The 17,501-nt window shown below is 39.7% G+C and overlaps 1 protein-coding gene across 1 annotated transcript; it reads left to right on the top strand.

Moving 5' to 3' along the window:
* On the top strand, positions 16,342-17,244 carry LOC108638411 (FUN14 domain-containing protein 2). The gene has a single exon (XM_018065766.1). The coding sequence runs from the start codon at positions 16,371-16,373 to the stop codon at positions 16,824-16,826; it is 456 nt and encodes a 151-aa protein (XP_017921255.1). The 5' UTR covers positions 16,342-16,370; the 3' UTR covers positions 16,827-17,244.

The following is a 17,501-nucleotide window of genomic DNA, read 5'->3' as shown; positions in this document are numbered from 1 at the left end:
CTGGGATGTAATTTGGCAGAAGGAGGAGTGAAGAAACTCCAGGAAATCAGAGTGATGTGTATGTTGGCTCTAAGTAAGAAGAAAGCAAACAAAGTGGGCCTCTAAGATAACCACATCTGATGTAAAGGAGAGGGATGTTTTTCAATTATCCCTGAAAAACTAAACACTTCCTTATTCTCTCTTAAAGTTCCAGAGCATCATTTGTCCATCTACAATCATCAAAAAATGTGGTTTCTTGAACAGAGGAACTTTTTCCAAGTGAAACAGAGCATTTATACAAAGCAGATGCATGCAACATAACCTTCAGTCATGATTCTCCTGTAGCCACAATAAGATCAGTACAAACGGGAGAAGCCATGCCTGAGATCAAACCAACACTTGAAACTCAAGTCCAATTTTATGACAGTATTACAGGTACCAACCACACCTGGGCAGTTTTCTGTGGAGACAAGCAAAATTCCTGATGCAAAACTGCTGCCAAATTCATTGAGGTGCAAAAGTCTCCTAACATCTGATACTAGTGAAGGCACAGGAAAGTCCCAGGCACCTATTATTTCCACTAAATACCAGAAACTACAGATTGGCTAGAGAAGGTGTTCTTTAAAATAATTATTTCTCCTTATGGTGAATTTAATCAACATCACAAAAATAATTATGGTGACCTCTGTCCCTTTAGGAGTCTCTCTACCTACCTATCCATCCATCTTTCTCTATTAACTCTATCACGTGTGATGTTTTGCACACTCAACTGATCCAAGGGCATGCAAATTCTAATGTAAATGCAAATCACCCTTCTGCTCCTTGAGTCAAGGTCAGAATGGGCTGCCTGCAGAATTCAGGGTATGGGAGCCTACTAATCAATGGCACATTAATTCAAACCACCCTTCAGACTTGAGTAGTTGCAAATTTCTCTATGGCTAGTTTAGAAAGTAGTCTTTGTTTTTGAGAGACTGCAAAGGCCTTTACCTTAGCATGCAATAAATTGTACATAACTTTTGAGAACAAAAATCTCCAAAAGTCAAGCTGTCCAGAGAAGGCAAGGGCATCTCCAAATATTTGCTGTTCTCTTTTGATAGCAGCACACAATACTGGAGCAAATTATAAGACTACAACACATCTTTCTTTTTTTTCCCTAGTTTCCAAAATTCTTCATTTCAGTGCACTGTTTGTCTGAAGTGATTAAATGCTGTATTATTTTAGCTGCAGCCAATATGTATTACAAACTTTATTTATAAACTAGAAGAAACTTAGCAGCAGCAGCAGAACACATTACACAAAATAATTTTGAAAATAGTACTGATTTCCAACATATCTTTTAAAAATAAGATATAAACAACCATTCATTCAGCAACTCATGAGATGTTTTTATTTAAATTATTTATAGATTTCTCTTTTAAAATCTAAATATTAATCTGTAACCATATACTCAAACATTAATTCCAAGCTTAGGTATTTTTTTGTACATGCGTACTCAGTCACTCAGTTGTGTCCAACTCTTTGAGATTCTTTGGACTAAGGCCTATCAGGCTCTTCTGTCCATGGGATTTCCCAGCCAAGAACACTGGAGTGGGTTGTATTTCCTTCTCCAAGGGATTTTCCTGACCCAGGGATTGAACTTGTGTATTCTGCATTGGGAGGTAGATTCTTTACCACTGAGCCACCTGGGAAGCCCATACATTTTGCATGGAAGGGAGCAACTCAGGACATATTGAGTCCAATATGATACTCAAATGGATTCAAAACATATTTTGCACATTTGATTAGAATCATCTACCAGTGATTAGCAATGATTTTATTGCTAATTGTAGACAGCAACAATAAGTGTGCTAGGGCAAAGAGTTATCTTAGGCACTAAGGGAGATTTTTCTATAACTCAGTAAAGATGTCAGCATATTGTAGTTGTGTGTGCAGAATGTTACTTACCTACTGCTAGCAGCATAATCCAAGTTCTTTTTCCAGAATCCCTAGAAACCCAAGGTATATTTTCTGATCCTCTGGGTAGTCTAAGCTTTTAAAATAAATTCCTGTCTGACTTCTACAATTCATTTCCATCTTTGGAGCATATTACATCGTTGATCACATAAGACCAGAGTCAGAAAAATGCTTCCCAGGGACAAAAAAAAAAAAAAAAATCAAAGAAATCACATTTAAATTATCCATTTTCAAAAGAAGGGGGAAATAGTGATTTTTTTTATTGGCATTTATAAAAAGTTTCCATTTTTCCTTTTCATGTTGCTTGATATCAGATATCAACCCTGGTAATTCTCTTGCTGGAAATTTTTTCTGTATAACAGAAGAATATCACCAACAATCCTTTAGAAATGATTTACAGACCCACAAACTCTTACAGTGTAATTTGTAGCTAGGTGGCCTCCCCACCCAACACCCTTCTGAAAAACAGCAAGCACTTTCACAGACATTAGGAGTTCACTATGACGGGGTTTAATTTCATTCCAAGTTAACTTATGTTTGGATTAGTTTATGATTTCATCTAAAGTCAGGTTCATGCCAGGTGTTTCTTAACCTTATTGGGCAGTTTTAGCAGGCTTAAAAAATTTTTTTTATAGTCAGGACAGCTTGAATATCAGTGAAAGCAGTGCTATTTCTGAAAGCCTTTACCCCGCTAGTGATATGATATGCCAGAAAGAATCCATGCTTCTGGCCTTAGGCCTACCCTAAACGGATGAAGAAGAAAGAATATTTATGATACTACAAAAAAATCCTAATATAATTTTCCCTGAATTTGGCCTTTTCTCTGAAAAGCAGAAAAGATAAAAATGGATTTTAAACTCATCTATCTCATAAAATACATATAATTTGACTCTCCTAGTAGAAAATCAGAGGTAATGATACTAACCCATTCTCTGCAGTTGATCAGAGGATGCTAAAAACTTCAGTGGTTCTTATATATTGTTTGCTCTATTCTCTTTATTTTTCAGATGCCAAATCTGAAACTTGGAGGCATGATATAACTTGTCCAGAGTTAACAGTGAGTTGCAGAACTAGGGCTTCTGCATAACTAGAGGGTAGTTATGATGATCGGTATCTTAATCCAGAGTTATTTATTATGTGCCTTGCACTGTCGCAGATAATATAACTTTAAATATATATAATGTAACATTGTATTTTAATTTCCACTTTAACATAGCATTCATATTGAAAGCAAAAAAATAATACAAGAATAAGGTAAGACCAAAGACTTTAAAGTGCCCTTTTTATTTTCTGAAAATACAAATAAATCTGCCAACAAATGAAAAGTAAAACAGGCAGAAGGCAATCATTAACACTCACAAACTTGTAGACAGATAGAAGCAAAACCTAGGGCAAAAAACAGCCCATGTGCTTTCAGGACACTTGCCTCTTTTGTCCCCTTATAAAAGTGAAAGTGAAATTCCCTCAGTCATGTCTGACCTTTTGTGACCCCATGGACTGTATAGTCTTTGGAATTTTCCGGGCCAGAATACTGGAGTGGGTAGCTGTTCCTTTCTCCAGGGGACTTTCCCAACCCAGGGATCGAACCCAGGTCTCCAGCACCTCGGTGGATTCTTTACCAGTTAAGCCACAAGGGAAGCCCAAGAATACTGGAGTGGGTAGCCTATCCCTTCTCTAGGGGATCTTCCCGAGCCAGGAATCAAACAGGGTCTCCTGTATTGCAGGCAGACTCTTTACCAACTGAGCTATCAGGGAAGTCCAAAAACGGGAAGAAATAATAATGCCTATTACAATGTAAGAGCGTAATGATGACAGTTGCTGGCCCTGAAAGTATTTACAAAGTGATAGGTTTTAAACATAGATATGTTTTTAATTCAACATGTTATTGATATTAAAAGACTCAAAAAGGTCATCTGCTAACCCATAAAGAGTATTGATTTCTGAACTTGAATCATCCATCTAACCTCAATTCTTGAGCCCGTGCACAGTCGCTCAATCGTCTGACTCTGCAACCCTTTGGACTGTAGCCTGCCAGGCTCCTCAGTTCATGGGATTTTTCAGGTAAGAATACTGGAGTGGGTTGCAATTTCCTCCTCCAAGGGATCGTCCCAATCCAGGGACTAAGCTTGTGTCTGCTGCACTGCAGGTGGATTCTTTATCACTGAGCCATCAGGGAAGCCCAGCCTTGATGCTAAAATATCCTATTTCACTTGGTAAACAATCAGTACAATTCTTTCCTACAGAAGTCCTTCTTTGTACACTCCATCTGTCAGGTCATGTCAGCAGGAATGAGTTCAACAAATGTTGGTGACTTACCACATCAAGAACTACTGGGGAGCTTCCCCGATAGAACAGTGGGTAAGAATTCACTTGCCGATGCAGAGAAAATGGTTCAATCCCTGGTCCGGGAAGATTCCACATGCTGGAATCTTCCTCTGAGCAACTAAGCCCGTGTGCCGCTATTGAGCCTGTCCTCTGGAGCCCACGAGCTGCAACTCCTGAAGCCTGTGCACCCTAAAGCCTGTGCTCTAGAGTGAAATCCAACAAGAGAAATCACCACAGTGAGAAACACGGGCACCGCACTGAAGAGCTGCCCCTGCTTGCCACAATTAGAGAAAGCCCAGGTACAGCAACCAAGACCCAGCACAACAATAAGTAAATAAATAATTTTTTGAAATTGAACTACTGGGTGCTGCTGGAGAAACAGAGATGGCTGGAACTGTCTCTGGCCCCAAGAATTGGACAATCTAGTTTGGACAGATGAAGGAGTATAGAAACATTTAGCTAACTATGATTCATGGCACCTGAAATACATTCTAGAACAGGATGTTATAAATTATTTCTAACTCTGTAAGTCAATTTAATTTCATATCTTTAGCTCTGTAAGTTAAATATAATTTAAAGTAAAATAAAAGCATAAATAACATACCATGAGATCATCTAAACAACACTAAACAGACATCCCGCCATTTGTTTTCTAACCCTATGTCTGTCTTCTACATCATTTTGCTGTCCTCCAAGTTCTAAATGAATTTAGGAAATAATATCCTATGGCATAAAAAGCACATTAAGAAGGTGACATTTTCATATAATAAATCTTACTTTTAAAAAGATAAATCTTGAAAAATTAAATACCAATGCAGTGAGTTCAATTTGTGGTCAGGGGAGTTGGTTCTCTGGAGTGGGTAGTGTAAGGTGGTTAGGCCTTGAAGCCAGACCCAAGTTCAAGCCTACCTCTCCTCCTGTTATATGCATGACTTGAGCAAATCTCTTGATATATTAACTTTCCAGAGGTTTAACTTCCTATTTATGTGCATGTGTGTGCTCACTCAGTTCATGTCTGACTCTTTGCAATCCCGTGGACTGCAGCCCATCAGGCTTCTCTGTCCATGGAATTTTCCAGGTAAGAATACTGGAGTGGGTTGCCATTTCCTCCTCCAGGTCCCTTATTAGTAAAATCCAGATAAAACCCCTTATGACATTGCTTTAAAAGGGAGTATATATTAGGTATTCAATAAATGTAACCACAAAGAGTCAGACAAGACTGAAGCAACTGAGCACATATGCAAATATAACCTATGCCATTCAATTTACTTCCATAAATCTCTCAAAACAATACCAAGCGTCAAAAAGATTCTTGTGTAGAAAAAAAGTGCATGTATCTGTCATATATAAATAAATAAATTGTATCATTATAAATCATATATATAAATTTATATATTGTTGGTCAATTATTGGAGCAGGTTTTGTCATTTATTCTAATTTATTTCTGATCTCCTTGGTCTTTGGTTACTGTTCCCAGGTCAGAATATATATAAATGGAGGTTTTTTTACTCTGAGATACTCACACACACACATATATATATGTTTATCACATTTTCTTTATCTATTCATCTGTAGATGGACACTTAGCTTCTTTCCATATCTTCGTTATTGTAAATAAATGCAGTATGGAAGTACAGATAACTCTTGGAAATACTAACTTAACTTCCTCTAAATATATACCCAGAAGTAGGATTGTTAGATCATATGGTACATCTATTTTTAATTTTTTGAGAAGCCTCCATACTGTTTTCCATAATGGCTGTATCAATTTATTTTCCCACCAACAGTGTGTAAAGATTCCTTTATCACCACATCCTCACTGATACTTGTTATCTTTTGATTTTTTTGATAATAGCCATCCTAATAAGTATGAGGTGATGTCTCACTGTGGTTTTGATTTGTATTTTTCTGATGATTACTGATGTTGAGCATCTTTACATATATCTGTTGGCCATTTGAATGTTTTCTTTGGAAACATATCTATTCAGATACTTGGTCCAGTTTTAAATAAGGTTATGTGGATGTTTTGGTTGGTTTTGTTTGTTTGTTTGGTAGGGGGGGTGCTATTGAGTTGTATGAGTGCCTTATATATGCTGAATATTAATCCCTTATCAGATTTATGGTTTGCAAATATTTTCTCCTATTTCATAGGTTGCTTTTTAATTTTTCTGATTGTCTCCTTCCATTATTATTATTACTATTATTAGTATCATTAAATGGCCCCACACCCCGGTTTTTATCCTGCCACCTGTATTTATCTTCTTCCTTCTCGCCTTTTCCTTTCTTCCTATGGCTCTTTCAATAACACTTACTGGTACTCATGAACATTTTCCCAGTTAATCACTTGGGATTAAAACATTTTCTGACCTTGGCAGAAATCTCAAGACTCTTCTTTCTGAGTCCACAGTAAATACCCTTGAACATTATGTTGATCAACAGTTGGAGCAGGATTGTCATTTATTCTGATTTATTTCTGATCCCCTTGGCCTTTGGTTACTGTTCCTGGGTCATTAGAGGCCAATCCATCCGTCTGCTAGCCCTGCCGCTTTGCCGAGTGTATGCCTAAGAAGACACATAACACTATGACAGCTTCACAGACAGTATATTTTGGCTTCCTTCAGTCATATTCAATTGAAATGAAGTCCTGTTGAATATAACTCCCCAGGATCCATAAGATATTGAAAGGTGATTTGTACCCCAGCCCTTGTATTTCAAAACTGGAAAGAGACGAGCTGATTTCCTGTTTTCTCACATAGCATGTGCTACAAAACTTTGGCACATATGCCCAAGATCCACTTGAAGCAAGAAGCATTAGTCTATAATTTGTCTCTAAACTGGCTTTTCATGACACTTTAATGTCATCCTTGTGTTTTGATATGTATTAATATTTATAAACACAAAGGCTTATTTATGAGGCCCTTTGTTTTCCTATCAGCTGAAGAGAGGATCTGAAGGAGAGGTTTGTTTAGCTGGAATATGAAGGGAAGTGGTCAAAGATGAAATTGTTTAATTCTTTCTCACAGAGCAACTGCAGAATTACAGATGTCTCTTGAATGCAATAAATTAATTTCAGTCATGCTTGTTTATTTGTACACATGTTGCCAAAGTAAAGACCTAATCCAAAAACTAATGATTTGAGAATCCACTGGGTATTCTTTTGGACCCAGTTCCATTATTTTTCACGTGAACACACAGCCGAATTCTTCTGCAGCACAACATGTAGCCCACTGATTGACTGATTAGGCAGCTAATGCATAGCAAGGCACAGTTAGGCTTACATCTTCAAGCTAAGGCAAAGTTCATCTACTTAAGTCATCTTCAAATGTAATTAAGCCTACTGGGCTCCAGTTACATGGAACCAGAAACTAGGAAAGCTGGGTTATTCAGTGGAAAGAACAACTGGTTATAATCTAAAGACAAAAATAATGAAAGCATTCAAGGGAAGAAAATTTTTATTAAAAAGACTCAGATGCTGTGTTATTAACTTTTAAAAAAGTGAAACAAACTGTTTCATAATTTGCCAAATAATACTCATCTATGTAAGGTAATAAAAGTACTACTGGTTAGTTTGGGGGAATATGATTTAGGGAAAGAGTTTAAAGTAACATGCACTGGGTAACAGGTATAACATTTCTCTTCATCATACCGTCTTTCATATGGTTATCTATTCTGATACATAGGAGAAAACACCACCATTTTCTAAGCACAGTTTGCTGCATGTAAATTGTGCCAAGATCATTCCTGTTACAGAAATGAAAGAATCAAGTTGTGACAACTCATCTGCCGCTTGCCAATTCCTCTAAGGATAACAGCTTTAATGACTTCTATAGTGAAGTCCTTGTGCCCCTGTAGGAATTTTTTGTCATGCCCACACACAGCATCCTCAGTTTTCCCCTCTTCTGTTTCCTTAGGCCAGACAGGAGGACCATCAAAGAGACAGGTTGGTAAACTGTCCTCTTAGTGACAAAAGGATATATATGTGTGTTGTGTGTGTGTGTATGTGTGTGTGTGTATGTTTTCAATCGATTAGCACAAAATTCTTAAAGAGAAGGAAGTTCTCATTTGCATTAGCAAGTGAATAAAAAAACTGTTAAACTTGTAAGACCACAAACCACAAAACTCCTAGAGGAAAATATAGGCAGAACACTTTTTGACATAATCATAGAAAAATATTTTTGGATCTGTTTCCTAAAGCAAGAGAAACAAAAGCAAAAACAAACAAATTAAACCTAATTAAACTAGGTCTAACTAGGACTTAATTAAACTTAAAAAATTATGCACAGTAAAGGAAACCATTACAAAATGAAAAGACAACCCACCGAATGGGAGAAAATATTTGCCAATAATATGACTTGCAAATGATGTTTGGGGTGAACATCCAAAAGATATAAACAGCTCATATGACTCAATATCAAAAAAAACAAGCAACCTGATTTAAAAATGGGCTGAAGATTTGAATAGACATTTTTCCAAAGAGGACATGCAGATGGTCAAGAGGTACATGAAAAGATGCTCAGCATCGCTTATCATCAGGAAAATATAAATTAAAACCACAATGAGATATCACCTTACACTGGTCAGTATGGTTATAATCAAAAAAGAACACAAAAATAAATGTAGCAAGGATATGAAAAAAAAAAAGAACCCTCCCACACTGTTGGTGGGAATGTAAATTGGTGCAGCCACAGTGGAAATAGTATAGAGTTTTCTCTAAAAACTAAAAATAGAACTACTGTATGACCCAGCAATTCCACTCTTGGGTATACATCTGAAAAAAAAACCCCACTAATTTGAAAAAACATATGGATCCTAATGTTCATAGCTTTATTTGCAATTGCCAAGATATGACAGCAAGAAAAGTTTTTAAGTTTAATAAGGTCCCATTTGTTTATTTTTGCTTTTATTTCCCTTGCTTCAGGAAACAGATCCAAAAAATTTTTCTATGATTATGTCAAGAAATAAAGTGTCCATCAGCAGCTGAATGGATAAAGACTCTATGTGCTATCTATTGGTTTTCCATCCATTATAAGACTTAAGTTATAAATTTTGAGTCCTAATAAGAACAATTAATTCGAGTAATTTCTCTGTGGTCATCTAAATAGCAAAATCTGCAGAAAGGACTGAATTTAATTTTGGGATCATTATGGTGGAGGACAAAGGTGGTGAGTGAAAAACTGAAAAGTTAAGGGAGGTTTAGTCATTATGGTGTGGAGCAAAGGTGGTGAGTGAAAAAGTGAAGAGTTAAGGGAGGTTTAGGAGACGGAGACCAACTGTGCATTAGCAGACACTTCTGGGAAGGCTTTGAATTCCCGCAGATCATGGAATTTGGAGGGTTCAAGCAGTACAGAGGCTCTTGATGACATCTGAGGCACATGACTGACATTTCATCTGCACACCTGTACTGTTGTCTTTTGGGGATTTACAGAAAAATGACCATTTTACACTTTGAATAGTTAGAAGCCTGTTACAGAACTCAAGTTCAGTTCAGTTCAGTTGCTCAGTCATGTCTGACTCTTTATGACCCCATGAACCACAGCACGCCAGGCCTCCCTGTCCATCAACAACTCCCGGGGTCCACCCAAACCCATGTCCATTGAGTCAGTGATGCCATCCAACCATCTCATCCTCTGTCATCCCCTTCTCCTCCTGCCCTCAATCTTTCCCAGCATCAGGGTCTTTTCAAATGAGTCAGCTCTTCGCATCAGGTGGCCAAAGTATTGGAGTTTCAGCTTCAACATGAGTCCTTCCAGTGAACACCCAGGACTGATCTCCTTTAGGATGGACTGGTTGGATCTCCTTGCAGTCCAAGAGCTGTCCCCAGAACAAATTTCATGAGCTTCATCTAAGTCATAGTGAAAGTTATCCACCCAATACATTCTTTCTAGAATTCAGCATATCTTCAGACCAATATGATACTTTAAAAAATAAGATAAGAGCTAAATAACCTGATGGATCCTCCATTGTACCATAGCTGCTGGGAAGCTCAAAGCTGAATTACTGGGTATTGTCAGCATCTATGTCATGTTCAGTCACTTCAGTCGTGTCCAACTCTTTGCGATCCCATGGACTGTAGCCCACCAGTTCATGGGGATTCTCCAGGCAAGAATACTGGAGTGGGTTGCCATGCCCTCCTTCAGGGGATCTTCCCAACCCAGGAACTGAACCCACATCTCCTGCATTGCAGTCAGGTTCTTCATTCACTGAGCCACCTGGGAAGCCAGTCAGCATCTATACTGAACAACTATTCAACTTCTACTGCCTTCCTCACTTCAATAGGTTTTTAATTTGTTGCACTTTGATCACTGACTTACTAGGGCTGGTGATCCATAAAAGGCTCTTCACTCTATACTGGTGCTTTAGGTAGACATTACCAGCTGGAAGTGAATGACGAAAGTATAAATTCTGGTACATCAGTATCGACCCATAACCTCTCACCTCTCCATCTCTTTCTCTCACTGTCTTTCAAAACCCTTGGTCTTAAATACGGGGCCCTCCCTCTTCTTCTGAGACCCTCCCCTCCTCATGGTTTCCTGTCCTTCCCACCACAGTAAGTTAGTCACTCAGTCATGTCTGACTCTGTGACCCCATTGACTGTAAACTGCCAGGCTTCTGTTCATGAAATTTCCCAGGCAAGAATACTAGAGTGGGTTGCCATTTCCTACAGGAGATATTTCCAACCCAGGGATTGAACCCAGGTCTCCTACATTGTCAGCAGATTCTTTACTATCTAAGTCACCAGAGAAGACTCACAGCCCCAGTGAGTCACACTATAATCTTACTTGCCAGAACCCTAAACATTTTGGTCCCATTTTTTTTCCAACTACACTCACAGTGAAAACCTTTACCTTCATATCAATTCTTAGGCCAGTTTAATCACATGCATTCCATATGTCCAGCCCCGGAAGCCAATCACCCCTAGTGGAAAATATATCTAAACCTTATTGATTGATGCCAGTGTAGATCTGTGGACTTCAACTTTGGCTTGGCTTTGGCACTACTTGGTGATCTTTACATGTGCACAGAGTTGGTTACCTTCCTTATTTTTCCATAGCAGATCCTTTAAACCTTTACTACTTTCCTCTTTATGTACCACCTTTTCTGTTCTTTCCCCCATACTAGTATCATGATTTAAAATTCAACAAACACTACTGAATTCCTTTCTTCAGCTCCCAATCACATCTCAACTTCCCTCTGCCCTAGTTTGCTTTGAAATTGCTCTAGCCAAAATTTTCAGTGTCCTCTTTGTTGCTAAAACCGGTGGATATTTTCTAACCCCAATTTTACCTAATTCATCTATATATTTTTCCTTATAAAGCTCTCCTCTCTTGGCTCTCAATTTCTATCTAACTTCTCCTTCTCAGCCTGTATCTAAAATTTATCTCCCTTTGCCTGCCCTTTAACTGCTGTTAAAGGGTTGTACCATCTTCTCTCCCCTTACTTCTCTCCCCATAACATACTAATCCTATCCCATAAGTACTGAAAGTGTACCACCAACACACCCTTCTTTTCTAGGTTCCAGATCCATACATCTAACAAGCCACTGGGGATTCAGCATTAGCTTTTGTTTCCAGCAGGAGTTAGGTCAGCCTTGAGAGCTCATGTTATTGGGCCCATGAATAGCCTTCATCCTTACCAACATGGCTATTTGATTCACATGTCAACTACGACAATACTGGAGTGGCCAATGACAGAGCCTAGCTGATGTCTGCTGCCAAGTCCTTTTGATTAGTTAATAGTTTAGTGTCTCTTCAGTGAGAGATGCTCTCTGGGGGACAGTAATATGAAATACAAAGATATTCTCCTTTTATGTCCATTCCCATAGGTCCACTTGTCTCTAGCTTGAAACTCTCTCGTCTCCAGTTTCCTACAGACTGAACCAAATCTTTTGGCACTGCCAGTAAGCGCATGTATACTGTGTATAATCTAACCTCAGGTTGCTTCTCCATCTACAAAAGGTGGATGACCAGGCCTGCTGCCTAAAGTTCTGTCCATTATGAAAATTTCCCTTCATATTTGACCTTCAAAGCCATGTGTGAGCGAGGCTATAGTGCAGCCACCTTCAATTTTTGGCTTATACCACATTCCTAACCTGATTTATCCATGAACCAAGTTTGGGCCTTTATTCTCCTTTGCTTCCAGGTCCTAAGGAATTCTCCCATAAGTGCAAACCAAGGAAGGCACAAGTACAACGGTGGTAGAAGACATGGGAGTCTGGGCTACCTGCTCACAGAGCTGGCATTTTCTGTATTGGTCCCACTTGGGCTTTATCTTAGAGGCACCACGCTTCCATCTTAAGACAGGTTAATATTGTCCTCACTTGACTTTCAGGTTTGGTAGTCTTGATAATACTCAGGAGAGTAGTTCTGGCGACATGGGTATTTGATGTTTCATGGTCATGTGCTCTAGTATCAGGGCTCAACAGCACAGCTTGTTATTTGTTAATAGGCATATAATTTTATACTGCAGATGGCATGGCTTTGCCTCAGAACTGAAGAGATCTGCATTATGAATCCCCCAATGAAGCTTGTCATAAACTCGAAACAGTGTCTTATCCCACCAGGCATATGTCCAATGACAGTGTCTTGCAGATTATATGGTTAGAGCAGTAAGTCTCCTTACCCTGCAACCTGGAATGGATGCAGAGTCTTTTCCTATTCTGGACCTCTCTCAAATCTCGCAGTCTTTGTGTTACCCACTATGTTAGTTGGAGCAATACTAATAGGCATGGAATTGCTACTGGGTGGGAGGTACAATAATCAATAATGGCTTTCACTTTGAAAGAGATGTTCCAGCACACCCCAGACCACTAGCCACCTAAAACGGTGGTGGGCCCCTAAATTCTTGTTAAGCTTTGAAACTTAACTCCTCCCCACTGGAGTACATGTATCTTACCAAAGCCATCAATGTATTTCCACTATGTACTCATATGGTCTGACTAGTATGATGGCCTTGAAGTAATGTTCCACAGTGTTGTGGTCCAAGTGTGGGTTGGAAAAGAATTTCGACATGAGACAGAATGAGAGGGAAATAAAGTTTATTAGAATGGGAGACACTGTTAGACCAGCGGGCCAGCTCAAGGGAGAGCCGACACTGAACAGGGGTCCTTAGTCCACTTTTATACCCACGGTACAAGGAATGGGATCGGGGTCTTGCGGGTCATTTGCTGATTGGATGAGGCATGTATCCTGGGTGAGGGAAGTGAAATGAAGTCACTCAGTTGTGTCCGACTCTTTGCAACCCCATGGACTGTAGCCTATCAAGCTCCTCCATCCAGGGATTTTCCAGGCAAGAGTGCTGGAGTGGATTGCCATTTTGAGTGGGGCAAATACCTTCTCCCTATGGGGTAGGAGGGGGACACAGTTTATACTGTTCCATTAATAGTTACAGCAAGGGGAAAGGAAGGATGATAAGGGTCTGGTTTTTCCATTCCTGCATTCCAAGACCCTCCTTGGTTTTAATCTGCTCTTTTGTCCTTGGGTCACCACATTCTTCCCTCTCTTTAATTTTAGGGCCAGTTCTTTGGCCCTTTTTGATACCTTGCTTATGTCTAACTATCTGTATATCTCCCTTCCCAGGCATTTGGGAATCCAGTCTCAAAGGAAAAGGGGTGATGATCACTCTGGCTTCTTCAGGCTGTACAGGGGCATCATGGGGCTCTGGGTTCCCTTTGCCTGCTCTCTGTCAGGGTGCATTTACAGCAGGAGATGAGAGTCCAAGGAATGATATGGTGGCTTGTTTCAGCATTGTCTGGGTGTTGGCCAGGGAATATTGTTGTCAAACTATCACTTGGAGATTTGTTGTATTCTAGAAGAAACAAACTTAAAAAGAAACTTAAAGATACATGGCCCAAAGATTAATAGAAGTAGAAAAGCTTCTGAGGAGCTAGCCAGGAGAACCAGGAATAGACCTTGATTCATGACGTTAGTGTTTCTCTAAGTATGAGAAGATGCAAGAATTTGGGCTCATAAAAATCTTTAGCTGAAAACATCTGACTCTCTGAAGGCCAGTTCTTCTGGGTTTTTCCCAGAGCACAGAGTGTCTTATTTCTGATCTCCACTGTGAACTCCTTTCAAGGGTGTTGAAGGTTAGCAGCTTGCAGTGGTCACGATGTAATCTTTGTAGAGATAGCTGGCAAGTAAGTGCCAGATTCCAGTCAGCAGGGTCCCTGCAGAGCCACATATTTGACCATGCTTTGTGGGCATTTCATGGCAGTTGTGTCCCATGGTGCTGGAGAGGCTCCTTCCCAGGTCTAATGAAGATTTCATTGACAGGTCACTCAGTGTGTTGTTACTAGACCAGATCTTGCAAGTAGCAAAGTCTCTGGACCATACCTCTCTTACTAGTTTCTTGGTCCAGAAAAATATTCCCTCTTGTTGCTTCTTCCCATATCTAGAGTTCAGTTCAGTTCAGTTCAGTTAAGTCACTCAGTCATGTCTGACTCTTTGCAACCCTGTGAATCGCAGCACGCCAGGCCTCCCTGTCCATCACCAATTCCTGGAGTTCACTCAGACTCACGTCCATCGAGTCAGTGATGCCATCCAGCCATCTCATCCTCTGTCGTCCCCTTCTCCTCCTGCCCCCAATCCCTCCCAGCATCAGAGTCTTTTCCAATGAGTCAACTCTTCTCATGAGGTGGCCAGAGTACTGGAGTTTCAGCTTTAGCATCATTCCTTCCAAAGAAATCCTAGGGCTGATCTCCTTCAGAATGCACTGGTTGGATCTCGTTGCAGTCCAAGGGACTCTCAAGAGTCTTCTCCAACACCACTGTTCAAAAGCATCAGCTCTTCGGCGCTCAGCCTTCTTCACAGTCCGACTCTCACATCCATACACGACTACTGGAAAAACCATAGCCTTGACTAGACGGACCTTAGTCAGCAAAGTAATATCTCTGCTTTTGAATATACTATCTAGGTTGGTCATAACTTTTCTTCCAAGGAGTAAGCGTCTTTTAATTTCATGGCTGCAATCACCATCTGCAGTGATTTTGGAGCCCCAAAAAATAAAGTCTGACACTGTTTCCACTGTTTCCCCATCTATTTCCCATGAAGTGATGGACTGGATGACATGATCTTCGTTACATTATTACAATCATTGATCTCATATGGAACTGCATATCAGCATTTTATCACAGGCTCAGTCACACATTTGGTAATGTAAGAAACAATCTTCTGAAACAAGCAATATAGAAAATAATATAGCTAGCAGTTATTAGTAAGATTGTAAGTAAGAATTAAAAGTCAAGAACTTTCATAGACCAGTATACCCCAGGTCATCTAAGTTAAATGATTGTAGCCATGTGTTAATCTCCTGGTTGTACATCATGGAGCATCTGACCTTTATCCAAAGATTGGATAAAGCTTTATAAACAAACTTAGAGTGTCCTTTTTAGTAACTTAACTAAATCTCTTAGCAATATAACAACAAGGAACTATCTCAGAAGTGAGTCTTAATAAACACGAGATCTTAATTAACAAAACTAGAAGCTTAGTTTAACAAGTAACAAATGATATTCAGTGAAACACGATTTTTTTTCATTATGAGGGCATTAACCCTGTAGCCAAGGAAGTCTTTAATCCATCAAATAAAAATGAGGTTTTTCAAGGAGCGGGAAAAGCCAAGCAGCCATCTTGGATTTCCCATAGCCCTACCTCTTTGATTTACAGCTACTGTTCACCCATTTTTAACTCCCCGATTTAGGAGTAGACTGTTGCCATGTTTTAAAGGACACCAGGATAGCTAAAGTCTAAACGTGAGGGCTTATTTTTGTAGAAGCAGAATGAGCTTGTCTACATGTACCATAATCTAAAATAATGCTTCTTTACCAAAGTAACAAAAGATTTTAAAAACAAATATAAATCACTTAAAGGCAAAGAAATTCATAATCAGTTATCAAAAGCTGCATTCTAAGAAAACTTTGTTCTCTTAATATATAGAGAGAGTAGACTAAATTACAGTCTGTTACCAGTTTACCAGATAAGAAACAAGCAAAATTTGTTTATTGGTTAATCTTAGAAAAGTCTTTTCCATAAATCTTGAAGCAGCAGTATTCTTGCAAAGGCATCAGAGTGAAACCACATAAGGCACGTTTAAAATCTGATTAGGAGCTTGCCGAAATGGCCGCCGCCAGTCAAGGAAACTTTGAGGGAAAGTTTGAGTCACTGGACCTTGCAGAACTTGCTAAAAAGCAGCCATGGTGGCGCACGCTGTTTGGGCAGGAATCTGGGCCTTCAGCTGAAAAGTATAGTGTGGCAACCCAGCTGTTAATCGGAGGTGTCACTGGATGGTGCACAGGTTTCATATTCCAGAAGGTTGGAAAACTGGCTGCAACGGCTGTGGGAGGTGGATTTTTTCTGCTTCAGCTTGCAAACCATACTGGCTACATCAAAGTGGACTGGCAGTGTGTAGAGAAGGACATGAAGAAGGCCAAGGAACAGCTGAAGATCCGCAAGAGCAACCAGATACCTACAGAGGTCAAGAGCAAAGCAGAGGAGGTGGTGTCGTTTGTGAAGAAGAACGTTCTAGTGACTGGTGGCTTTTTCGGAGGCTTTCTGCTGGGCATGGCATCCTAGAGGGGATGACTTCACCACCAAGAGTCCTACGTTTGCCAACCAGCAGCCTCTCCCCTCCACCCTAGGACAGAAAACTCCTCCTCTTCCTCCTCCCTGTCATGGCGTATCTGAGTGGCTTTGTAGGCATCTGGTGGTTCAAGTTGAGAACGGCCCCACTGTGAGCTTGACGGCAATGGAAGAGACCATAGATGTTAGCGCTTATCTAGCACACTCCCCTGGGACTAATCTGTAGGTCAGCAAGTATATTCCTTTCTCGCATAAGATACTTACCAGAACATAGGACAAGATGACACACCGAGTGGATCTTCAAAGGTTGCCCCACACTTGATTTGGAAAAGACTTTGCAAGCAGATAAGATACCTCGTTAAGTTTTGCATGGAAAGGAACTGAATACACTGGCCTTTAAGCTTGAAAGATTTGCAATTGTGGTGTCTACTTTCTCTTTTAGTAGATTTGAGATTACAGAAAGAGAACTACTCTTAGTGTGTGACAGTTGAAAAATCCGAATATGGAATGAACTTGTCCTAAAGTGACATACGATGAGCTGAACCTGTGTTTGGTGGGAACGCTTTTAGGGAAACCAAGCAGTCGATAATATTTAGGATGGTCAGACTTAGTGAATCATTTAAAGGCATTCAGATATTATCTAGGGATGTTTTCCACCACATAGGGTAA

This window comes from Capra hircus, chromosome 20, assembly GCF_001704415.2.
Source record: "Capra hircus breed San Clemente chromosome 20, ASM170441v1, whole genome shotgun sequence".
NCBI classification, from domain to species: domain Eukaryota; kingdom Metazoa; phylum Chordata; class Mammalia; order Artiodactyla; family Bovidae; genus Capra; species Capra hircus.
Note: the sequence above shows the minus strand (reverse complement) of the source record. Positions and strands in the feature narration are given on the sequence as shown.